The following is a 26,596-nucleotide window of genomic DNA, read 5'->3' as shown; positions in this document are numbered from 1 at the left end:
CAGAACCGCAGACTCGTTCTGTTCCTGTTCAAACACCAGCCAACGTTCACAGCGTGAGCCCCACATCAAAACACTCATTAAAAGTAATATCACAACACATTTCCACCACTGTGTATTCTCTCTCTTACAGAGTAATCTGGGGAAAATCCACCCTTGAAACTATTGTTAAACAAAAATAAATCGTGTTCAATGTTGTTTGGTACCAGATTAGGCCTTGGAAATAACCCAGATCTCAATATTCTTTTTAACGATGGCTCACCGCTTGAACAGGTGACCTCATTCAAACACCTCAGCCTCTGGATCGACCCATTACTTACTTACCTTCAAACATTATATCGAGTCCATCACAACTAAGGGCCAATCCCAATACACCCCCTACTTTCTACCACTAGCCCTAAAAATGAAGCCACAGGCGTAGGGCCCTTGTAATGTTCCCTAGGGATTGGGACACCACTTGCTACGTCACTGCGTGGTTTATGTTCGGGTACGTAAGCTACTGTGTAGTTACGTTTGCACATACGTCACACCATATCAGGAAGCCCAGAGATAAAAGCTGTTTTTAATTTCCGCTGTAGTGCTGTTAATATGCCACTTTATTACGTTTTAATATTTTTTCAGGCATAAAAGTAACCGTTAAGATTCCCAACCTGGGCTCAGTTTATCCAAATAAGAAATTAAGAAATTTAATTTGTTAAGAAATTTGCTCCGATGTTTTTGGGGATGAGAAGAGCCGCCGGGTCGGGAGCTGATTTATGGTTCCGCGTTAAATCGACGCAGAGCCTACGGCATAGGTTACGCGTCGCCACGTAATCTACGCCGTAGGCTCTGCGTTGGTGTAACGCGGAACCATAAATCAGCCTTTATTCTGGCGAGATCTGAAAAAACGAGCAAGCGAGTGATTATGTACATTCACTGAGTGAAGCATTCTGGGAATTTTTTCTAGCCCTCGGTCGCGAAGTCAGCATCTGAAATCCCTCTCTGTGAAGGGCTAGATTCATACACCCTACCCCTCTTTTTGGCCACTAGGCCTAGATGCAAAGAGGAATTGGGACACCACTACCCTCACGGGAACGCGCAAAATTTAGGGGTAGGGATGAAAAGCAGGACTGGGGGGGATTAGGACGGGCCCTAAATTACATCGCAATCTAGGCATCCTTTACCGTTCAATAAGCTGTTTCACTCTACAAACAAGGAAAATAATTGTCACACAACTGTTATTACCCATTTTAGATTATGCTGTGTATGCTATGTTGTCTACCAGACCATCTTCAACCCCTCAATGTAATTTACAAAAGTCTCTAGATTTGTCTTAAGGTGCCCATACGGAACTACCCACTGCTCACCGGTGATCCGGCTTGCTGATTGGGTAACGTATTGCGTCACGCATCGCGTCACTTCCTGGTGTTTGCGGTCTGTGCTGCTGCCGTCTGACGGCGTTGCAGGCTCAGATCTCTCCCGACTTTTTATCTAAAACTTAGACTGTTTTCTGGTAAAATAGCACTATATCTGGTACATTACTGTCTTTATTTCAACACTCGCTCATTTTCTCTTCCGTAACTTTCACTGTCACCAATCACCGATACATTTTCTGTCCGCTAGCCTCCGTTAGCATCTTAGCATGGCCGCTCCGGCTCCCACCGCTTCACCTCTTTCCTGCTCAGTGTGTGAAATGTTTAGTTATTCCTCTGCCTCCTTTAGTGAAGACGGTAAGTGCTTAAAGTGTAGTTTATTTGCAGGGCTGGAGGCGAGGCTCAGTCAGTTAGAGGTCCGGTTCGGCCAACTAAACCATAGTCCGAAAGCCTCCTCAGCTAACCAGGCTAAGCTAGCGGCGGACCGGCCCGTAGCAGCTGAGCGTAACCGCTCCCCTGCAGCTCCCGAGCAGCCGGCCAGGCAGGGCAGCTGGGTGACGGTTCGGAGGAAGACTAGTCTTAAAGGGCTCACGGAACACCACCACCCGCTTCATGTGTCTAACAGATTTTCCCCACTTAGCGACACATCTGTTGAGAAACCGACCCTGGTGATTGGAGACTCCATAGTCAGACATGTGAAGCCGACTCCAGAGACCTTAGTTAGGTGCATCCCGGGGGCCAGAGCGGGCGACATAGAAGCAAATTTGAAGCTACTGGCAAAGGGTAATCGTAAATATGGTAAAGTTATCATCAATGTCGGAGCTAATGACTCCCGTCTTCGCCAGTCGGAAGTAACCAGAATGAATATTGTCTCGGTGTGTAACTTCGCCAAGACCATGTCGGACTCTGTAGGTTTTTCTGGCCCCCTCCCCAATCTGACCAGCGATGACATGTTTAGTCGCATGCTCTCGCTCCGCCGCTGGTTGTCTCAGTGGTGTTCAGAAAACGACGTGGACTTTATTGACAACTGGGAGACATTCTGGGGAAAGCCCGGTCTGATTAGAAGGGACGGCATTCATCCCACCCGGGATGGTGCAGCTCTTATGTCTAGAAATCTGGCCAATGTTATTAGACACTCCCCCTGACAATGCAGGGTCCAGGCCAGGATGCAGAGCTGTAGTTTAACAGGGCTGGAGGCGAGGCTTAGTCAGTTAGAGGTCCGGTTTGGCCAACTAGACCATAGTCCGATAGAATCCTCTGCGGACCGGCCCGTAGCAGCTGAGCGTAACCGCTCCCCTGCAGCTCCCCGGCAGCCGGCCAGGCAGGGCAGCTGGGTGACGGTTCGGAGGAAGGGTAGTCTTAAAGGGCTCAGCGACACATCTGTTGCTTCTCAAGGACCAACGCCTGCCAACAAAACTGTAGGATTGCATTATGTAATTAGCGACTCTAAAACTGTAGGATTACATGATATTGGCGACTCTGGCCAGGTGCCTAGCAAAATAGAAGTGGTTGCAGTTCCCCGCCCTCCAAAAGTTCACCAGGTGCAGCGTTATAGAGGCGTTAACCAAGATAACCTTGTAAAAATTAAAACCAATGCACATTTGGTACCAATTACAGACCGAAAAATTAGATGCGGACTACTAAATATACGATCATTAAGCTCTAAGTCTCTGTTAGTAAATGATATAATTACAGAGAGTAGGAGTGATATTTTCTGCTTAACAGAAACATGGTTACAGGAGGAAGAGTATGTTAGTTTGAATGAATCAACTCCGCCCGGCTACTTTAATCATCACATTCCTAGAAGCACGGGCCGAGGCGGAGGAGTCGCAGCAATTTATAACTCCGGTCTCCAAACAAAAATTGAACCCAAGTGCAACTATAATACATTTGAAAGCCTCATGCTTGGTCTGAAATTTCCGAGCCGGAAATCAGAGAAGCCAGTTGTGTTAGTGGTAGTGTACCGGCCCCCTGCTGGTGCGTATCTGGAGTTTTTGTCTGAATTTTCAGATTTCCTTTCTGGATTATTGATCAGCACAGATAAATTCATCATAGTGGGTGATTTTAACATTCATATGGATGTTGAAAGCGATAATCTTAAATTAGCCTTCGATTCTCTTCTAGAATCAATGGGTATCTCACAAAAAGTGGATAAACCGACGCACTGTTTTAATCATACTCTCGATCTCGTTCTCACCTACGGTGTTGAAACTGATGGTCTGTTGGTGTCACCTGTAAACTCCCTTTTATCCGACCATTACTTAATAACGTTTGAATTTAATTTTGTTGATGTTGAAGTGCAAAATAGGAGGTATTATTTTAGCAGATGTTTGTCTGATGAAGTTATTGTTAAATTTAGGGAGGCCATTGCTTATCTTACGACAGTGCGAAATAGTGATGTAGTCGAGGCCAGTGACCTGGGTTCTACCTCTGCAGATGTTGATTTCCTTGCTAGTAACACTGCTGATTTGTTGCATTCAGCTTTAGATGAAGTTGCTCCTTTGAAAAGGAGGGTTTCTAGCCACAGGAGCTTAACTCCCTGGTATAATTCAGATATCCGCATGTTGAAACAAAACGTGCGTAAAATGGAAAGGAAGTGGTACTCTTGTAGGTCTGTAGACTCTCATCGTGAATGGAAAGATATTCTAATAGTATATAAAAAAGCCATTCGCAAAGCCAGAACAGCTTATTATTCAACGTTGATAGAGGATAACAAAAGTAACCCACGTTTTCTGTTCAGCACTGTAGCCAGGCTGACAAAGAGTCACAACTCTGTTGAGCCGTGCATTCCTGCAGCTCTCAGTAGTGAGGACTTTATGGGCTTCTTCAACAGTAAAATCGCGAGAATTAGAGAAGAAATCAACCAGCCGGTTGTAGGTGTTTCTTCAGCTTTAGCGACTTCCCTAGGCTCTGACTTGTCTCTAGACTGTTTTGATCCTATAGACCTCCCTGAGCTGACTTCACTCGTTAATAGAGCTAAGTCAACCACATGTATGTTAGACCCCATCCCGACTCGTCTATTCAAACATATTTTTTCTCTTATTGGTACGACAATACTGGACCAAATTAACTTATCCCTAAGTTTAGGATATGTACCACAGGTTTTCAAAGTCGCAGTAATTAAACCTTTACTTAAAAAACCTTCTCTTGACCCAGACACCTTAGCTAATTATAGACCAATTTCCAACCTTCCATTTGTGTCTAAAATTCTGGAAAAGGCAGTTTCAAGCCAGTTATGTGACTATTTGTATAGAAATGATCTGTTTGAAGTCTTTCAGTCAGGGTTCAGAATGCATCATAGCACAGAGACAGCACTTGTTCGAGTCACGAATGACCTCCTTATGGCCTCAGATAAGGGATTAGTGTCCATACTGGTTCTACTGGACCTCAGTGCTGCTTTTGACACTATAGATCATGGCATTTTACTGCACAGGTTAGAGCATGTTGTTGGGATTAAAGGGACAGCTCTATGTTGGTTCAAATCATACCTATCTGACAGGTTCCAGTTTGTTCATGTACATGAGGTTTCTTCAGAACAGTCAAGGGTCTGTTATGGTGTTCCGCAGGGTTCAGTGCTAGGGCCAATCTTGTTCAGTTTATACATGCAGCCGTTGGGAAGTATAATCCAGAATCACGGCATACACTTTCATTGTTATGCTGATGATACGCAGCTCTATTTGTCTATGAAGCCGGATGAAACAGAACCGTTAGTTAAACTTCAGGCATGTCTTAGGGACATCAAGGACTGGATGTCCAGAAATTTCCTGCTTCTAAATTCAGATAAAACAGAGGTTATCATTCTTGGTCCAGAGCATCTTAGGAAGGGATTAGATGGTGTTGCGATGGCTTCCAGTGCAACTGTGAGAAATCTTGGTGTTATTTTCGATCAGGATTTGTCGTTTAAACCATATGTCAATCAGGTTTGTAAAATAGCCTTTTTCCATCTCCGTAATATTGCAAAGATTAGGAAAATCCTCTCACAGAGTGATGCAGAAAAACTAGTTCATGCGTTTGTATCTTCTAGACTAGATTACTGTAATGTGTTGTTAGCAGGATGTCCAAGTAATTTGCTGAATAGGCTCCAGCTGATCCAAAATGCAGCAGCACGAGTACTGACAGGAATTAGCAGGAGAGACCACGTCTCTCCAGTGTTAGCGTCGCTCCATTGGTTACCCGTAAAATTCAGAATCCAATTTAAAATTGTATTACTTGCGTATAAAGCCCAAAACGGCTTAGCTCCGCATTATTTGCAAGACCTGATAGTGCCTTATGTTCCTGTCAGAGCTCTCCGTTCTCAGAGTGCAGGTTTACTTGTAGTTCCTAGAGTATCTAAATGTAGATTTGGAGGGCGGGCGTTCTGCTATCAGGCGCCACTACTATGGAACCAACTTCCAATCTGGGTTAAGGGGGCTGACACCACCTCCACCTTTAAAACTAAACTTAAAACATTTCTGTTTAGTAAAGCCTATAGTTAGTGTTTAGTAAACCTCTAGCTGGTGTTGGTAAATCTCTAGGTAGTGTAAACTTTAGTGTGTCAGAGTCGCTCCTGTGGTTTCTTGTGCTGGCCCCCCCCTTCTCCTCCCTTTTCTCTCTTTTGTCCATGTTGCAGCATCCTTTGCCGGACACCGGAACCTGCAGGTGGTCGTGGGTGGCTTGTAGCTTGCATTACGGAGCACAAGTCTTTCCCTGACCCTGCACCCCAACCTGGGACTTGCTGATTGGGCCGGAGCTTCGGGAGCTGCGTGCTGGCCTGCGGTCCCCACCCCTGGTCATCCCGTTGCTGCCCCCCCCTTCTCCTCCCTTTTCTCTCTTTTGTCCTGCAGGTGGCCATGGGTGGCTTGTAGCTTGCATTACGGAGCACAAGTCTTTTCCTGACCCTGCACCCCAACCTGGGACTTGCTGATTGGGCCGGAGCTTCGGGAGCTGTGTGCTAGCCTGCGGTCCCCACCCCCGGTCATCCCGTTGCTGCTTCCACCTGCCTGCTGTGCTGTTGCCGTCCCTGACCCACCAGTCTGGCCCTCGGCAGGAGGGTCCCCCCTGATGAGCCTGGTCCTGCTCAAGGTTTCTTCCCTCCTAAAGGGGAGTTTTTCCTTGCCACTGTTTGGCTTAAGGTTTTTCTCCCACTAGGGGAGTTTTTACCTGCCATTGTTTATGTAATAACTGCTCGGGGGTCATGTTCTGGGTATGGGTCTCTGTAAAGCGTCTAGAGACAACTCTGTTGTATTAGACGCTATATAAATAAAATTGAATTGAATTGAATTGAATTGCTCCATGTATCGATCATTAAACTGGTTTAATCAGCTCAAGAAGACAACACCACTGGCTCCAACTCATATCCAAATGTATCCACTTTAGTTATCCATCTTACTTAAAACAATATCTGATTCCATATACATCCTCATATTCTCTCAGAAACACTCAGCAACCCTTCTTTTTCGTTCCTTTGACATTTAAAGAAATTGGCAGACGTGGTTTTAAGTTCAAAGCCCCATCAGACTGGAATGACCTACCCATCAACATAAGAAAACTTAATTCATTACACCTCTTTAAAAACTCACTATTTTCCAATCTCAATAAACCATGTAGTTGCCTCTAGTGGTATTGCCTTCTCATTTTATTTTTATTTATTTATTTTATATATAATGTATCTATTTCTTCATATATTGTATAATAATGATGATGACAATGACTATTATTATGGTCATGCCAGGTAGTGACATGACCATATTGCAATCGTCCAGAATGGCCCAAAGGGCAATGTTGCTAGCATTTTGCTAACAAGCTAAAGTTGCAAAAGTCCCACTGTGCACCAGCGGGTGTACAGCATGACCCCGCTCTGATGTGGGAAAAAAAAAGCTCCAAAAAATAAAACACGGCCGGAAAAACCTGAAAAATGAAGGCGATATATTAGTATACAGAAAAGGTTTCCCTTTTCTCCTTCTTCTGCTTCTTCTTCTTCTTCTTATTCTGCACGCTTTTTTCGTCTGTTAATGCGGCCCGAACCGCAACGTGCACCCATGCATGGCATACATAGTTGGATGCGTCTCCATCATGGCCTCGATGGTCTCAGTCAAAAGTGTTACCATTGCAACGCTAGATGCCAAAAAGTAAAAAAAATTGTGAAAATTGTGGCGCTTATTGCTCGGCCGAACTTTATCGTAGAGACATCGTTCAAACTTTCAAACACTCGGCCCGATTGTCCCTGAACGACCGTACGACCTCATCCTGCTAATTATTACGGTTTTTGCGATATTTAACTTCCAATTAAAAAAAATTCCCATTTGAATTTGGATGCTTGTTGCTAGGCAACAGGTTATCGTAGAGACATCGTACAAATGTTTCCCCACTCGGCACGCTGTGGAATTCAACATATTCAAATTTTATGAAGATGTGATTTAAGGAAATTTTTTGTCAAAATCCATGCCAAATGGCCCCATTCATTCGGATGGGGTTTTTTACCATGGTGAAAAAAAAAACCTATCCGTTAACGTAGCCTGAACCACAACGTGCACCCATACATGGCATACATCGTTGGATGCGTCTCCATCTTGCCTCGATGGGCATTACTTTTCTCAGTCAAAAGTGTTACCGTGGCAACGCTAGATGCCAAAAAGCCAAAAAAAAGTCGAAAGTTTGGACGCTTATTGCTCGGCCGAACTTTATCGTAGAGACATAGTTCAAACTTTCAAACACTCGGCCCAATTGGCACTAACGGACTCTACAACCTCATTATGCCAATTTTTTTTTTTACAGTTTTTGCGATATTAAACAAGTCAAAATGCCTGCCAAATGGCCCCATCCCCAAAGGTTTATCAACAACCTTTAACGGTTTATTAACAACCCTAAACTACTTCTTGGCCATTATTAATCACCCTGAACCACACAAACCCGAAGCAGGGCCTGTGGTTTATTAACAACCCTAAACCACACCCCCTGTGGGGAGCACAGGAATGAATGCAATACAACCATAGACACCTCAAACTGACGTAGAACCACCCCGAACACAACAATTACAGCCCCAAACATAAGCAGCAATGGGCAGTAGGGCATGCCCATATCAAAATTTCTTGAAATTTTCTAGTTAGTGCCACGACTGCGCCACGTGGCAATCCTCCTCCATTGAGCTTCGCAATGGAGGAGGAGTGCCTCGTGATAAGATAAGATTGTTGTTCTTTTTGTTATTACTGTGTTATATGCAGTGTTTACAGGTGTGGTAGGTCTATGGGACTGGTGTGTGGGCGGGTTTGTGTGTGAGAGCCTTATATGTTATGTATGTTGTATGTGACTGTTTTTTACTGTGTTGTATGTTTTATGTTGGACCCCTTGAAAACGAGATGATTCATCTCAAGGGGCTATCCGCTAATAAAAAAAAAAAAAAACTAAACAGGCCCCCACGTTAAAAAGCGGTGAATGGGTGGGACTTCTTGACTCCCCACGATTCCCTTTTTTAGACCCCGTCTAAGCTGCACAGGATACATTTTTACTTTTTAACTCTGCCAGCGATTAATGAATGACAAAATCCATGTGAAGAGGTCAAAGAGATTTAAACGGAGGAATAAAAAGTGCATGTACTTATTAATGATTTATGTGAAAGGGAACTGGGACTTAGCCCTTCGCCCGTCCTGCATGAGTCAGTTTTCTGGTATGGAGTGTTTCTGTGGCTCCAGTCGTGATCAGGGGCATCAAACACCCGTTTTATGGTGTATATAAAAACAAATCAACACATCTGATTTTTGGATGTTGCCAGTACTGGAGATGAGGGGGGGTGAGGGGGGATGGCATCCCCCCCTGAAATAAAAACGGTCCAAATCACCCCCCCTGTAAAACTGTCATCCCTCCTTTCCATCCCTTATGTCATTTCATCAATGAATGTGGTTTTACTGATATTTCAGCATTTAGAGTCATCACCAGAAAAATAACTTATTTGACAATTTTCACCTGTTTCAAGTAAATTTTCACTTGAAATAAGTAGAAAAATCTGCCAGTGGAACAAGATTTATCTTCTTATTACAAGCAAAAAAATCTTGTTCCACTGGCAGATTTTTTTTACTTATTTCAAGTGAAAATCTACTTGAAACAGGTGAAAATTGTTGTTTTTTCCAGTGATGAGTCTTGTTTTAAGTGTAATGAGATTTCTTTACTAAAATGAGACATTTTAACTAGAAATAAGACAAATATTCTTGTTAAGATTGTGAGTTTTTGCAGTGATCCATGTTACTTATCCTGTGAAGGACAGAGTCATATTGATAAGTTCAGAAAAGTGTTTTTTATTGTTGTGTTTTGATGTATTTAATGTAAGCCCAGTGGATATTTAAAGCTTACAGAAGGCTGCATTTAACTGCTGCTATGTCATTCCTGCAGTATTTCTGCAGGTGTTTTGGTCACTGCTATTATTTGTAATATATTATATTATTTGTAATCAGCACAAATTATCTGTCCCCATATGATAAAATCCACCATCCCCCCTGATTTTATTTTACAACTCGAGTACTGGGTGTTGCTCTGAGCTCCTCCTGATCCACGTGTGCCAGTATCTTTGGCTGCATAAGCGTCCACACACCAAACTAAGTCTGGTAACATTTTTGGTTTCATTAAATTCACAATAATTAAGGTATACACTTAATTATTTTGTATATTTCATCTTTTTTATTAACAAGCTTTTGGCTTGATTGGGTGCACACATATATCCTGACTTATTTATCTTAACCTTGTTGATTTGGTTAATATTTCCTTAACTAATCTTTCTTTGGGTTGCCAGTTCCAGACGGATTGGAGTGAAAGTTGCCAGGTCTGTTGAAAAGAATTCCAGCTGCTACAAATCTGTTCAAATGGGGCCTAATTGGATTAATCCACTATATTTGTAGTTAAGGGTTTAGGTTTCCTATTTTTGTTTTGTGTTTTCTTTTTCCTTTTTAGGGGAGTTTGGTTGTTTAGATTAATTTCCTCATTGGTTACTGTTTAGTACTGTACACATACAGGACTGTCTCAGAAAATTAGAATATTGTGATAAAGTTCTTTATTTTCTGTAATGCAATTAAAAAAACAAAAATGTCATACATTCTGGATTCATTACAAATCAACTGAAATATTTTTATTTCATTTATTTTATTATTATTTAATTTATTATTTTAATATTGCTGATTATGGCTTACAGTTTAAGATTAAGATTCCCAGAATGTTCTAATTTTTTGAGATAGGATATTTGAGTTTTATTAAGCTGTAAACCATGATCAGCAATATTAAAATAATAAAAGGCTTGCAATATTTCAGTTGATTTGTAATGAATCCAGAGTGTATGACATTTCTGCATTACAGAAAATAAAGGACTTTATCACAATATTCTAATTTTCTCTTTTTTATTGAAATTTGTTAAGTAAGATATATATATATATATATATATATATATATATATGTATATATATATATATATATATATATATATATATATATATATATATATATATATATATATATATATATAATGTCTCCCTCATGTGTCAGTTAGGGTGGGTCAGTTTGTGCTTCAGTTTTGTTAAAAGGTTTGATTTTGTGGACCTTTTTTGAGTCCAAAAGTTCCTTATGTTCATTTTTTGAATTTTTTGCAAATAAACGTTAAATAATATTTTTGTAAATCCTCTTCAAAACCTTACTGGTAAACACCCCGCCATGTTCCAGTCGGAGGGTCGGCAGTCTGGTCCTGGGTGCATTAACTTTAGTTTGTTCCCATATTAAAAACACAAATAATTCTCCCTAAGTACTGGAGTCTTAGAGAATCAAGATGGCAATTTATTTCCAAAACTTTACGAGACAAAATTTACTTTTATATCATGAAGAAGTAAAATTTACAACATTCACAGTTTGGCAAAAAGGAGCTGTGTTGTCCATATTTGATCAGACACAGCTGCATTTTCTGTCTGCGTAGCAAACTCTCTCTGATGGATGGAGAAGAGGGGGAATGGAGAGAGGGAATGGAGAGAGGAAATGAAGAGAGGGAATGAAGAGAGAGAATGAAGAGGGGGAAGCATTAGCTGCAAAGACGTGGAGTTGTGACTTGCATAATGACACGGGCACATCTGACAAATAGACGTACAGACTTGGTTTATTGAAATTCATAAAGCATTCATATCTTTGCAATTTAAACTTCTGTAAAGTCTGTGCAGAGGTTAGCGCCTGTGTCAGTGTGTGTGTGTGTGTTTCAGTGTGTGTGTGTGTATTTTGGGCTTCACTCACAAGGTCCTGACGTCTTCAGATGCTCAAAGAAAAGGCTGCAGGAGCTTTTGCCAGTCCTCAGAGATCCACAATCAAATTTCACACAATCTCAGGACACATTTGCATTAGCAGAGCTGCATGAATAAAACTCCATTTCTAAGCTCAATACTTCATGCTGTCTTTTTAGATACTTTATTTTGCAAAAGTTTTGCAGGCTTGGTCACACCAGACGGAGCGTTTCCTTCATGGTCGTCTACTCAGTATATGACTTATACCTTTCCAGATGTTGTGTTTTATTCTTATATTTTAGGATGAATATGAACTGTTTTTAGTACTTCAGTCCCGTTTTTAAAAACTTGCGTATCATCCCACTTTGTCTGGGTTATTTAAGCACCTTTGATTCTCTTCTTTATCAGCTTTTTGGCTGTAAATCTGCTGCTGTGCTGTGGGTCATTTTCCTGTTGAAATACGTGGATTTAATCCAGAATTATTGTCCACCCCCAGTAAAAGCAGTAATACAGGTACGGAAGAGTATTAGGGCCAAGCAGGAGAAAAATAAAATAATATTTTAGAGGAGGAAGATTTTTTTTTTTCATTATGAACTTCGAGAAAAAAGTCGAAATGTCGAGATGAATGTTTTTTTTTTTTTTTTTTTAATTTGTCTGCATATATATTAATGGTTAATACCATGTTGGTAAGAACCTAAGGCATATATATATATATATATATATATATATATATATATATATATATATATATATATATATATATATATATATATATATATATATAATATGCATTTTTAGTATAAAATATATATCATATACAGGACTGTCTCAGAAAATTAGAATATTGTGATAATTTTCTGTAATACAAAAATGTCATACATTCTGGATTCATTACAAATCAACTGAAATATTGCAAGCCTTTTATTATTTTAATATTGCTGATCATGGCTTACAGTTTAAGAAAACTCAAATATCCTATCTGAAAAAATTAGAATATTCTGGGAATCTTAATCTTAAGCTGTAAACCATAATCAGCAATATTAAAATAATAAAAGGCTTGCAATATTTCAGTTGATATGTAATGAATCCAGAATGTATGACATTTTAGTTTTTTTAATTGCATTACAGAAAATAAAGAACTTTATCACAATATTCAAATTTTCTGAGACAGTCCTGTATATTTTAATATCATATATTTATTTTATTAATATATATATTCATATATGTTGAAGTACAATTTCGAGAAAAAAGTTGAAATGTTGAGAAAAAAGGCAGAATTTCGACTTTATTCACAAAATTTCGATTTTTTTCTCGAAATTGTATTTCAACATTATTCTGGACATTTCAACTTTTTGTTTGAAGTGCACAATAAAAAAAAAATCTTCCCCTCAATATTCTTTCTCCTGCATGGCCCTAATACTAATATATCTAATATGGTCCCAAAAATAAAGAAAAAAGGTCAAATTACCTACCCTCAATTGAGATTCAAAGACAAATGTAACATTTGTCAGAATATAAAGCAGCTCTGCGTGTCTGTTGTCCAGTACAAGTTAAAATGTGAAATCTGTAATGTGTCTATGGAAAATAAGACCCTATGGCACATCTCCATGCGTTACACCGGCGCTGTGCTGCTCTGCTTCTAACATCAAACTGCTAAGGTGCCTTTAACGTGGCGTGTTTGATCTCCAGAGGTCTGTCAGAATGTGTGGGATGTTCTCGACTGCAGCCTCTGAAACGAGGACTGTGATTAGTGTGCAGGTGCTGAGCAGTATTTCTGCTCCTGAGGGCTCGCTTTTCTCCTTAATGCCTCCCGTCATTAGACCGCGGCGACCAGTAAAGCCATTATTCAGCAATAAAGTTTTAATTGTGCATCTGTCTGAAGCCGGTGGTGGGCAGATAACGAGCAGGACGGGGGGGGTAGAGGGACGGTGGTAGTGGTGAGGCGTCCCAGACAGGCCACACGCTAAATAAGAGATGCTGCCTTTAACCCACTTTTCCTTCATCACAAGTGGCTGCCATGCAAGCGTGAAAGTTCATGCACCTTTTTCTGAAAGGGCAACCTGATCTGCCAGCCAATCAGAATCGAGTAATCACACAGACCGTGGTATAATGAATAATAATATATGAATAATAATGTTATAATAAATAATCAACCAAGTGGTGATGAAAAATACCACTAAATACAATTTTAGAAACAAAAATAATTAAGGCTGCAAGCAGCGATGAACGGGCCCTCGCGCGTACAATTTTCACCAATAAAAGTCAAGGACTCAAAACTAAGTCCGATGACACCACCCACGAGTCTTTATGTCAAACCATTCAAAAGTTATGGCAGAAAATAGGAACTATCAGATATCGACCAATCAGAAGAAGGGGGGGCGCGCTTTTTGGCATCTATCGTCGCCATGGTAACGCTTTTGAAAGACAAAAGTAATGCGCGCCGTCGCAGGATGGAGACGCACATTTTGATGTATAACACACCTGGGTGCACGTTACGGTTCGGGCCGTATTAACTGCCGAAGGAATGCCATAAATTGCGCCAAAATTACACGATTTAGTCAAAATGGCCGACTTCCTGTTCGGTTTCGGCCATGGCTCCAAGAGACTTTTCTTTAAGTTGTGCCATGATACAGGTGTGTAGCGATTTTCGTGCATGTACGTCAAACCGTATTGTGGGGCTTGAGGCACAAAGTTTTCCGGGGGGCGCTGTTGAGCCATTTTGCCACGCCCATTAATGCAAACCATGAAATATCAAATTTATCGCCAGGCCTGGCTTGCGTGCCAAATTTGGTGCCTTTTGGGGAACTATCAAATATGGACCAATCAGATGAAGGGGGGGTGCGCTTGTTGGCGTCTAGCGTCGCCACGGTAACACTTTTGAAAGAGAAAAGTAATGCGCGTAGTCGCAGGATAGAGACGCACATTTTGATGTATAACACATCTGGGTTCACGATACGGTTCGGGCCGTATTAATTCTCGAAGGAATGGCATATATTGCTCCAAAATTACGCGATTAATTCAGAATGTTCAAAATGGCCGACTTCCTGTTCGGTTTGTCGACATGACGCCCAGACACTTTTCTTTAAGTTGTGTACTGATACAGGTGTGTACCGATTTTCGTGCATGTACGACAAACTGCATTGTGGGGCTTGAGGCACAAAGTTTTCAAGGGGGCGCTGTTGAGCCATTTTGCCACGCCCATTAATGCAAACCATTAAATATCAAATTTTTCGCCAGACCTGGCTTGCATGCAAAATTTGGTGACTTTTTGGGCACGTTTAGGGGGGCAAAAAGGCCTTCCTTTTGTCAGAACAATAAGAAGAAGAAGAAGAAGAATTCCTGCAATTACAATAGGGCCTTCGCACTGCAAGTGCTCGGGCCCTAATAATAATAATATATATATAATAATATATATATAATAAAATATATATATATATATATATATATATATATATATATATATATATATATATACACATGTTATATGGTAATAATATATACATATGTATATATGTTATAATGTAAATATAAATATTACTAAGAATACTATAGACATATTGATTTAATATAAATACCATGTCATAGCTATCTGTTTCTGGTTATTTTCATATAAAAGTACGTTTTTCAATGTTTATAATTATTCACAAGTATGCAGTGTCATAACTACATCTCTGACGTTCATAACAAACCAAACTGTTTGAAAATCTGTTGAGAATTGAGCAAGTTAAGGTTGTTTAAGCAGTACAGGCACCATTAAACACAATGTTATGAGTGGCGAGCTCTCCTGTGGCAAGATGGCCGCCGTGTGACGACGTCGCTCTCCATTGGCAGCAGCGCGGACGAGTCATCTAGCCTTTATATACCGTATGTCTATGACTTTGGCGGTATCGTTTTGAGGAGGCTTGACGTATTTCCGCTTTACGTACATCCACGTGGAGAGCGTGCACTGTGATAGGTCTCCTCCTTTGACAAAAACAGCTTGTGTCCAATAGGATTTTAGGGAAGAAGAAAAAAGAGCAAACCTGAAAGTAACGAGTACTTTTCAGCCTTCCTAGAAATTTACTCGAGTAAAAGTAAAAATATTTGTCTTGGAAATGTATTCAAGTAAGAGTAATAAGTACCAAAGAAATCTAATACTCAAGTAAAGTACAAATCCTGTGGATATGTACTTAAGTACAGTACTCAAGTAAATTTACTCCGTTACTGTCCACCACTGCTCTTTATGTCAAACCATTCAAAAGTTATTGCAGAAAATAGGATCTATCAAATATCGACCAATCAGAAGAAGGGGGGGCGCGCTTTTTGGCATCTATCGTCGCCATGGTAACGCTTTTGAAAGAGAAAAGTAATGCGCTTCGTCGCAGGATGGAGACGCACATTTTGATGTATAACACACCTGGGTGCAAGTTACGGTTCGGGCCGTATTAACTGCCGAAGGAATGCCATAAATTACGCCAAAATTACACGATTAATTCAAAATGTTCAAAATGGCCGACTTCCTGTTCGGTTTTCGGCCGCCAAGAGACTTTTCTTTAAGTTGCGACATGATACAGGTGTGTACCGATTTTCGTGCATGTACGTCAAACCGTATTGTGGGGCTTGAGGCACAAAGTTTTCTAGGGGGCGCTGTTGAGCCATTAGGCCACGCCCATTAATGCAGACCATTAAATATCAAATTTATCACCAGGCGTGGCTTGTGTGCAAAATTTGGTGACTTTTGGGGCACGTTTAGGGGGAAAAAAGGCCCTCATTTTGTCAGAAGAAAGAAAGAAAAATTCTTACAGATACAACAGGGCCTTCGCACTGTAAGTGCTCGGGCCATAACATTAAACAACGTCCATTGAACTTCAAAATCCGTGTATAAATCAGGACAATGGATCCCAATTGCGTTTACATAAGTACAATATCCGTGGTGATCACACAGAATTTTACCACTTTACGTGGCACCACCACGGAAAATATTGGTAAAAAATCGTGGGCATTTCACGGATTTTTGTGAAATCAGGTTGGAAAGGGTTAATGCCATGCAAGTACCCCCATCCCAAATATAACCAGTCAAGTCTTCACCCTTTTAGGTCTCTGGAAACAAGACTTATGTGGAATCTTTTATTTTCCTATCGAGGTATCCTTTTAAATCTTTTATGCGGCGGCTACATTTCTTATTTCCCAGCCACTCAGCGGGAATTTAATCACAAGCTTTCTTTTTTCACCCAAACACATATTCTTTATTCATACTTTAGCCAGGTATTTCATTTCCTAAACAGCTTTGGTGTTACGAGGAAGCTGAGAAAATACAAGGGAGCTGGAAACAGCAGGGTCTCTACTCACTTTTAGTTGATGGTGAAGGAGAGAGAAGAGCAGGTTTTCAGCACTTGTGTTGAGCTGTTCCTGCATAAAACTCACTGCTGCATCTTCATTTATAATAACATGGGTTTATTTATTTTTCTGTATATCCGTCCATCCATCCCTGCTTATTACTCGTGGTCACGGGTTTGCTGGAGTCCTTCCTAGAGAAGCCCAACAAGCCTTCTTTTATTAAATGTGGAAGGAAATTGAAGTACGTACAGAAAACCATGCAAGCGTTGGGAGAAGATATAAAGGTCCGGGCAGAGATTCAAACCAGGGTCCAGGAACAGAACCAACCACCAAGTCACTCTGAAACAATAGCAGTGCAACAAAACATATTAGTGACTACGTTTCAGAGCATGTGAGCGGAGCTGAGCGTGAGCGAGCGGGGGAGCGGCGAATTTTGAAAGGAGCGCAGAGCGGGAGTTTTTTTTCTTTGATAATTCGGGTGGAGCGGGGCGTCATCCCGCTCCAGTTTCGCTCCGTTACCCCTCATATCACGGCCCCGATGCGTGTCCAAACATATCCCACAAACCTCTCCACAAACCACCACATGAGTCTGAAGCCCCCGACTTTGGCCAAACTGGTGTTTTTGAAAGTGAACTCAAAAGAACTTTAAGAAAAATGTCCCGATCCAGCTCAGTTAATGCAGGCTTTGATTTAGGCACTTTAAAAGGCACGTTTTGTTCGGTTTTTAGCCTTATTGTTAACTAAGTCTGCAAACAGAACGTTCATTTATGCCATATTCGTTTAATTTGAGTGTTTTGCACCTTAAGATCTTTTATCAAAATGTTGTTTAAAATAAATATTTTATATTCTGAAAATATTGTTTTTTTTCTTTAGTTCTTTTAGACATTGAAAGTATAAAAATAGGAGGAGAACAGTGAATGAAAAAATGTTTCGGGAAAGGTTAATAAACAAAAGTGTATTAAACCAGATAATTCCGTTAGGTGAAATTATTTTCTTATTTTTTCTTGTCAGTAAATATCTATTTTTTGGACTTTAAAACGTATGTCGGCTCTGCGTAATTGTTCCTCTCGGCTCTGTGACTGGCTGCAGGAACGTAACTTTGCTGAGTCTCTCTCTCTCGCTCTCTACCTCTCCCTCGCGCTCTCTCTCTCTCTCTCATCCACCTCTGGTTAGATCTAAGACTTCAGGTAAACATGTGCATTTTATATGCATGCAAACATTTTTGGAGCGGTGCGTGGAGCGGAGCGGGGTGCAGTGTTACTGGAGCGCTGAGCGGTTATGGGTGGAGCGGCGTTTTGCGACTTTGAGGGAGGAGGAGAGCGATGACAACCTTTGTGAGCGAGGAGCGGAAATTCTCGCCGCTCCACTCCGCTCACATGCTCTGCTACGTTTACATGCAGTCAAAATTCGGGTTATTGCTAATATTCCGGTTACTGAAACATTCAGAATATTCTGTTTCCATGGTAATTAATCATTCAGGATATCTGGATCAAACCAGCGACACACGGAGAACGTGATGACGCAATTCCCGTCATTTCCACTTCTTCTTCCTGTATCCAAATTCAAAACAAATGCTGCTTTGCGCAACTTTTCTCTCACCTTCTTGTAAATCTTCTATCCCGGTACTTTCTACCGTCTACAAATGCAGAAATGTTCATATCCTTCATTACATTTATGAAGTGATTCGTCTCCTCCTGGTCTTGTTTCTCCGTGTTTATAAGAACTTCCTGGACTCAAAAGACCAGGATTCCTTGTGAACAGAACATGTGCAGAAAACAAATTCCTGTTCCGTTTGATGGGGATATTCTGTTTGGTGTTTACATGACCCAATATTCAGGTTTAAAAGGAGTAACCCAGGGCTCATATTGGGGTTTTTAAAAACCGGAATATAAGCAAATTCAGGTTATTCAAAGGGGTTATTGGTGTTTACATGGCCGTGCAAATTCGGGTTATTGCTAATATTCGGGTTTTAAAAGGGTTATTTACTGCATTGTTGTCCCGGTCAGGTTTTTCTGGCCCTGATCCAATTCCAAGTTATTTGATTTTGAGTATCTGCAGATACCGAGTCCCGATCCGATGCTTTCGTTACACATTAAAAAAATGAACAAATGCTAAATAAACTGATCCAGGTTGTCCCTTATTTTTATTTTATCAACCTTATTTTATCATTTTGCTCTTAAACAGAGCAGTTCTCTTGGAGGTAGCTTGAACAATAAAGTAACAATAGTGCAACTATTAAAGTGACACTACGTAACTTTTCCACCTTAATATCATATTTCCAGAGTCATTGTGATGGTACATCAACTTCCAACAGGTTTAATGACACCTCTGTCATGATCTGAGGGGGTCTGTATTGCTTTCACTGGCACTATGTAACTTTGAGGAGCATGGTAGGAACCCTGCCACACTAAAAACTACAAATTTTACGGCTTTGACTGCTTTACGGCACATACGTCACTTCCCCCTCCTTCCCGATTCGCAGTCGAGACAAAAATGGGCGGGGCTTGGAGCGCAGAGGCTGAGCTCAGCAGAAGCTGGTGTTGAGCTAAACGAGGAGCTGGTATCATGGCCGAAGCAGCGAAAAAAACGAAGAAAATAAAAGTTTTAACGGAGCGGAGGAGGAGGGAGAGTAACAAGCTAAATGCCCGGTGGAGAATAAACATTGGCCCGGCGTTCTCTCGCTACAAGCCCTGGTAGCGCCGTCGTCTTGGACGAGATGGTTGAAGGATGTAAAGACGTTCATCACCTCCAGGTATGCACTTTTGTCAACACCTATGTCAGTGTGTTTTACAAAAACAATTATCCTGAAACTACTACAGCTGGTGTAAGTGTTGTTACTGTATCAAATGTCAATATCTATGTAAACCTTTTGACTCTTCAGGTCTGTATATACAGATACTTATACACTGATGGTAAAAGCAACACATTTGTAGATATAGTAAAATATAGCCAGAAAAATGAAATATATAGGCAAAGTATACACTTCCAGATGAAAAAAATACAATATAAACAACATATAAGCATTTAAAATAAATCTACTTTGTTGGAATTATATTAAAATAATAACAAGAGTAGTAAAAGAAACCTTATGGTGTTTATAATGTGTCGTTTTATCTTGTGAGTGTATAAATATATACATTTCTCTAATTTTTCTATAGCTATACATAACTTGCTTTTACTTTCTGCATAATTACAGTGACTTCAACAAAGAAAAAAATTCAAACTTGTGATCAACAAAATATGTTGAATGATTTATAGGTCAGTAATTATCAGAAAGACATAATGTTTTTGTATCTTTATTCTCACACTCTGCAGGACTACATCAGATCTGGAAAACTTCCAGAATCACATCCTCATGCAGGGAAGGTTCTCCTACACTCCAGCAGTGAATCATCAGGGAAGGTTCTCCTACTCCAGCAGTGAATCATCAGGGAAGGTTCTCCTACTCCAGCAGTGAATCGCACGCGGACTCTCCCAGCACCAAACAAGGATGGACACAAGATGCTACTGCTACTATAGTCATTGTATCTATTTACAGTAACTTCTTACACTGTTTCATAGTTCAGTTTTTATTATCATTTCATTTTTTTAGTTTATTTTTCTACTACTCTATTTACACTTGTTTACTTTATTCACAGTAATTTATCCTGTCATACAGTTGTTCATTACTGCTACTGTGATACAGATTACTTATTGTTTATAATAAGTATGGGATAACTGCTGTCACTATGCAAATGACAAAGTTCAAGAATGTTCTATTTTCTGAAAGGTGTGTAAATAAAAGTCTGTCTTGTTTTGCACAAATGTCTTTATTTTAAACACACAAAAACAACTGTACAGGAAAAAATGGAACAAAAAAAAAACAATATCAAAATATTTGCAGTAATCTTCATAAAGGTTCCATTCTAGAGAAGACGGGGAGCCCTGAAACCAGTGTACTGTCCCATTGGGTGTGGAAAGGTGTCTCTTATTTTCCAAACATCATGCTGCCAGAGCACAAACTGGCGATATGTATATATGCATATATATATATATGATATATATATATATGCATATATATATGATATATATGCTGCGTGTCGGTTCTGTCTTTGTGGGGGTTCAAACTCTGATGATGCAGAGATAGAGGTGTTCTCACGAACAGCAGATTCCTGATAAAACAAGAGACAGAATTGTTATGATACAAATGTAAATGTAGAATTCTATGATCAATAAGAATCAAAATTAGAATGTTTTCACATACTGGGGATTCGTCTTGGGGTTTTTGGTAATTCTAAAATTACTGACAATATCAACAACAGACAGAGAAATAATAGTGATCATAAAAATGTGTAATTCGCAATGAGGAAGCTTTATAAAATAATAATACAATTGAATAGAATTACAGCACTAGAGGAAATAATGCAATGCGAAGAAAATGTATAGAACATTTCTAGTATTTTTCCTGAGAACTGTAAAATTGTGCAGGGCTGATCTGCAAAATATAAGGAATGGGCATTCAGTTATTCACAGGTTATTAAGTATTTTTTTATTTTGTCAGTAAGTATGTTGGACTACTAATTTATGACGAAGTCCCTCTAAAAAACGTGACAGGAAAAAGGTGCAGAGCGTATGAGTTTGTAGGCAGAGCCGGATTAACGCAAAGGCAGACTAGGCACGTGCCTAGGGCCCGACAGGGGGGGGGCCCAGACAGAGGGACAAAAAAAAAAAAAAAAAAAAAAAAAAAAATTTTTTTTTTTTTTTTTTTTTTTTGTCTGCACACATATTAATGGTTGATAACATGCCGGTAAAAACCTAAGGCATATATATATATGTGCATTATTACTATATTTAGTATACATACATATATATATACGCATACATACGCACAGGGCCGCCGCAAGGGATGTGCGAACCGTGCGACCGCACGGGGCCTGGCGCCCCAAGGGGCCTGGCGCCCCAAGGGGCCTGGCGCTATGGGCCGTTTTTTTTTTCCCCAATTTTTTATTTTTTTTCCTTATAAATATCAACAGTCACGTTCCATTACAGACCTAAATGTGTACTAGTCTGTGCTTATCAATAAATAAATGTGCAATGATGACGCGTGTCTGTTGTTCAATACAACTGATCAGACCAAGCGCGGACACAAGCTAGTCTGATCCAGACGGGTGGAGTTGGAACAAACTGTCACACAATGTCGAGAGAACGAGACAGATTCAGGAAATTTCCATCAGGGGATGAAAAAAGAAAAAAAACTAAAGAAAATGGAAGAGTTTAATGCCTCTCTGAAAGGCACGTTTGATAAATTTGTTACAAAAATCACTGATCCGACCGGGTCTCAAGCAGCCGTGGGGCCCCGCGTCGAGGCAAGCCCAGATGATGATGAGGCAGGGGAAGGTATCCAGTATTTTGCCAATTGGAGAGTTAAAATTGCGCATATAGACACCCGATCCGACCCGAAAAACCCAAAAATTTCGCGCGCGCTCGCTACGCTCACGCGCGAGGGCCCCCCTGGCTATTTCACACAGGGCCTCGCAAATCTCTCAAACGGCTCTGCATACGCATACACATACATACATACATACATACAGACATACGGTACATACTACAGCACACTTTGTCTTACTGCAAATTGTATTGGTCTTTGTAGATTTGACTTCTTATTTAACTATTCAATTTAATCAACACATTTAATTAAGATTTTCTGCAAAATGCTCACAATCGATAAGATAAGGATCATTTAATAGCATTTAATAGAGCATTGTAATAACGTATAAATAATAAAAATCTAAAAATAGTCTGATAGACTGTTTAATATACAACACATGACTTATTTTGGAATACAAAGAACCAACTTGACTATGACTTTGCTATGTAAAATGTGAATTAAGTTTTATTAGTAACTTTGGTAAGTTTAAGATTTCATAAATAACATCGATGGAGGGGGGCCCAAAAATCACAGGCTGCCTAGTGTAGTCCATTTATTTAATCCGGCTCTGTTTGTAGGGCGCATTATCTCGCTGAAACAACTTAATAAAACCAATTTGAACTTAGTGTTTTTCAACATCGTCATATTATATTGTTTAGCCAAAAATAGATACATTACCTCTTCATTATCCATCCTGCAAACGACCGCTGAAAACAGAAAAGTCGTTTTCAAAGTCCGTCCCGTCTTCTCTCATCAAAACAAATGCAGCGGCGGGGACGGGGGTTTTCCGGCAGTACGCGCTGGTGCTCATGGGAAATGGAGTGTTCTTTCTGGTAAAGCACTACCGATTTTTGTCCAAAGGAGGCGCCAAACTCAACAAAGCTGAAAGTTCCGTTGTGCTGCTTTAACTAATACAAATTTGAATTAAATAAAAACAGCAGCTCAACTTAAAATACCAAACAGGCATGTAAACAAATAAGCAAATAAAAGTGCAACAGTATCATACAGTAAGGCAGTAATGTATGGAGCTAGAACAGTCTCATAATTCACAAATGCACAGGAGAAGATTTCACAAATGCACAGAACAATTCACACGTGCGTAGGACAAGATACACAAATGTATTTTTGATGCACACACAAATATAACCTGATTTACAAACGTTTTTTTGTCTGTGAGCTGCGCTGGATTTGTGTGTGAGTTTTGAGACTCCCTTGACGTGACTCGATCCACAAATATGTTTTTTTTAAACAGGGAAGGATCTGCAGCCAATCAGATGTTTTCCTTTGTTTCAGCCAATCATAAGATCGCGCCCGACGTGGGGGACGATTTACTCGTAAACCAATCAGATTAAAGGGGCGGACTTAGAAAAGTGATTCAATATTTCGAGGTGGTGGAGTAAAGATAAATAAACCAGACAGCAACACGGGATGGGGAGGAGATCACTGCTCTGCTTTTCTTGTGATCTCGGTAAAGAAAACAGCCCGATCGGGGATGGTTTGTCGGGCCGTTCAACCAGAGCCGTCGGGAGACTGGAGACTCTTAGTCCTGCCGATGCAGCAGCTGATGATGAGGAAAAAAAAAAAGTTAATAAGCTGCATCAGGGGTCAGCAACCTGCGGCTCTAGAGCCACATGCGGCTCTTTAGCGCCGCCCTAGTGGCTCCTGGAGCTTTTTCAAAAATGTTTGACCTTTTTTTCTATTTTTCTTCCTTTTTTTCTTTTTTTTCTTCTTTTTTCTTTTTTTCCCTTTTTTTCTCTTTTTTTCTTCCTTTTTCCTTTCCTTTTTAATTTCGACATTTCTACTTTTTTCTCGAAATTTTGACTTTTTCCTGGACATTGACTTTTTTCTCGACATTTCGACTTTTTTCTCAAGATTGTACTTCAACATTGATCTTGACATTTCGACTTTTTTCTCTAAATTTCAACATTTTTCTCAACTTTTCGACTTTTTTCTCGACATTTCGACTTTTTTCTCGAAGTGCATAATGAAAAAAAAAATCTTCCCCCAGTTATAACTAATATAGAAACATGCAGCATGTGTTGTCTTCATTCTAAGGCTGATCTAAAACATTTTGGGTTGCCGACCCCTGAGCTACATGAGTCTAAGTCTAAGAGTCTAAGTCGTCTCTAAGAGTCTCTATACCAGGGGTCGGCAACCCAAAATGTAGAAAGAGCCATATTGGACCAAAAACACAAAAAACAAATATGTCTGGAGCCGCAAAAAATGAAAAGTCTTGTATCAGCCTTAGAATGAAGACAACACATGCTGCATGTTTCTATATTAGTTATAACTGGGGGGAGGTATAGATACACAAATACTGTATGTATAATACAACTCAATATATCCATATACATATCATATACATACCTATTCCAACATATTTATATCCATAATATACGTCTATATATACACACACACGCCTATAAATACATAAATTAAATTAAATGAAACAGTAAACATGCAAAAAAAAAAAGGGACGAGTGTTTTTGCTCGAATTATTTGAATGAAACTTTCATGTGCAGAAAGCAGAAATAGGAGCGTTTTACTTCTCTACATGATTACACTTAAACAGCCCCGGAGCTCAGAGGACGTTTGGTCAAGGTCACATGAAGGTCAGCGGGTGTTTAGCGAGGCAACGCCGCGTCCTGTAGGTTTTACGCTCCGCATACAGAACGTCACCGGGGATCGATAGAAACGTCCTCACAAGTGAGAAAAAGTGTGTCTGTGCGTGTGAAGACATTCCCTGTGAAGATTAACAGCAGGTTCGTTCACTTGCAGCTACGCTTATATTACCGGGACGCCTGCATGTTATCTGACAACACTATTTCCAGAGGATTGTGGATGTACGGCAGTTGCATTGTGGGAGGATCAATATCTCTCAGCAGGATGCTGATGATCCCGGGACGATCTCACTGACAAATATCGGTTTATGCCTGAGTCCTGTATTGACTGCCTACAAAACAGATGGATAGATCCAAAGAACAAAGTTTAAAAAGAAATAAAAAGATATCTTCAATAACATCTTTCAGAAAAGTTTCATACATTTTAACAGGAAAAAAAACAAAAACAGCTTGTGAATCATCCTTATTTTGTCAATACAGGAGCAGGCCGGCATTGTTTCTGCAAAAATACACATTATTGGATGTTTTTTTCTAACCAGTTCAATACAAACAAAAATTACTCAAATAACAGAAATTGCTTGAAAGAAAAAAGCTCCCCTTAATGTACTGCCAGAAGCTCTGAACAACAACAAATGAAAGCTGTATCAAGCCACATTTGCAACGTTATTCCTCTGGTAGGATTTTATTCCCGTCATACGAAAATATACCCCGTGAGAATAAACAGGGACTTTCACATGTACATGCGTGACCCTCTGCATTAACACAAGACTTTAATTACAAGATTAGCTGAGAAAAATGCATGTAGTACACTGTTAAGAAGGTTTTAAGCTTATTTAGTCCCGTTCTAAATTAAAGATATTGGAACAGTAATGTAGATACAAAAATCAGAAGTAGGCCTGTGTTGAAGAAATGGATTTTCCGATTCCAAACGGATTCTCATGTTAATTCCTAAAAATCGATTTGTATGTCTAAAGATCGATTTAAAAAATTTTTTTTATTAATTAATTTATTTTATTTTATTCATCATTACATTTTTGCCCGGTGAACTTTAATCCCAGTAGTCACATCATTTAATTCACACATGCGCCTGGTGTGAAACTATCAAACGATGAACACGGCACCAGAGCAGCAGTAGCGTTAACAGGGCTGGTTTTGAAAACTCCTGAACTAAATCAAATTTTCTATAGAGAAAGTGCTGGATATTTCAACTTAAATTTCTTAATGTTATATTACTTCAATGAAGTTGATATTATCTATATTTACTATAACTTTGTTTGTGTTGTGCCACAGAGGTGGCGCTGTTCAGTTATCAAGAGTTATTAATAATTTGTCAAGCCTTTGTCAGGCTGGTGAGGTGAAGACCCAGATGCAGGAGAGCGAGGGAGGCCGGAGGCAGGAGTTCTCAAGAACAAGGATTTATTCCACAAAAAACAAAGCGCTGCTTAGCAGGATCCAAACCCGAAACAGGGATCAAAATCCTGGAGGAAAACCGTGGCAGGAAACATGGAGGGAAGAACAGTACGGACCGACAGGGAACAAGGGAATGACAAGACCAGATATACACGGGGGATAACGAGACACGACGAGACACAGGTGCAGACAATCAGGGCAGATGGGACACAGGCGGGGCAAAACAGAAACTCAAAGACTGGGGGAGGGAAGTGTCAAACCCTGACATAATTGTCC

General features: G+C 40.1%; 1 protein-coding gene across 1 annotated transcript; it reads left to right on the top strand.

Annotated features, from left to right (window-relative positions):
* The first annotated feature begins 1,437 nt into the window (after positions 1–1,437).
* On the top strand, positions 1,438–2,980 carry LOC133457923 (uncharacterized). Its single transcript, XM_061737309.1, has one exon. It carries the CDS (start codon positions 1,619–1,621, stop codon positions 2,492–2,494), a length of 876 nt encoding a protein of 291 aa, XP_061593293.1. The 5' UTR covers positions 1,438–1,618; the 3' UTR covers positions 2,495–2,980.
* Positions 2,981–26,596: the final 23,616 nt, after the last annotated feature.

Source organism: Cololabis saira, chromosome 13, assembly GCF_033807715.1.
Source record: "Cololabis saira isolate AMF1-May2022 chromosome 13, fColSai1.1, whole genome shotgun sequence".
NCBI lineage: Eukaryota > Metazoa > Chordata > Actinopteri > Beloniformes > Belonidae > Cololabis > Cololabis saira.
The sequence above is the reverse complement of the archived record's forward strand: the minus strand, read 5'-3'. Positions and strand labels throughout refer to the sequence as shown.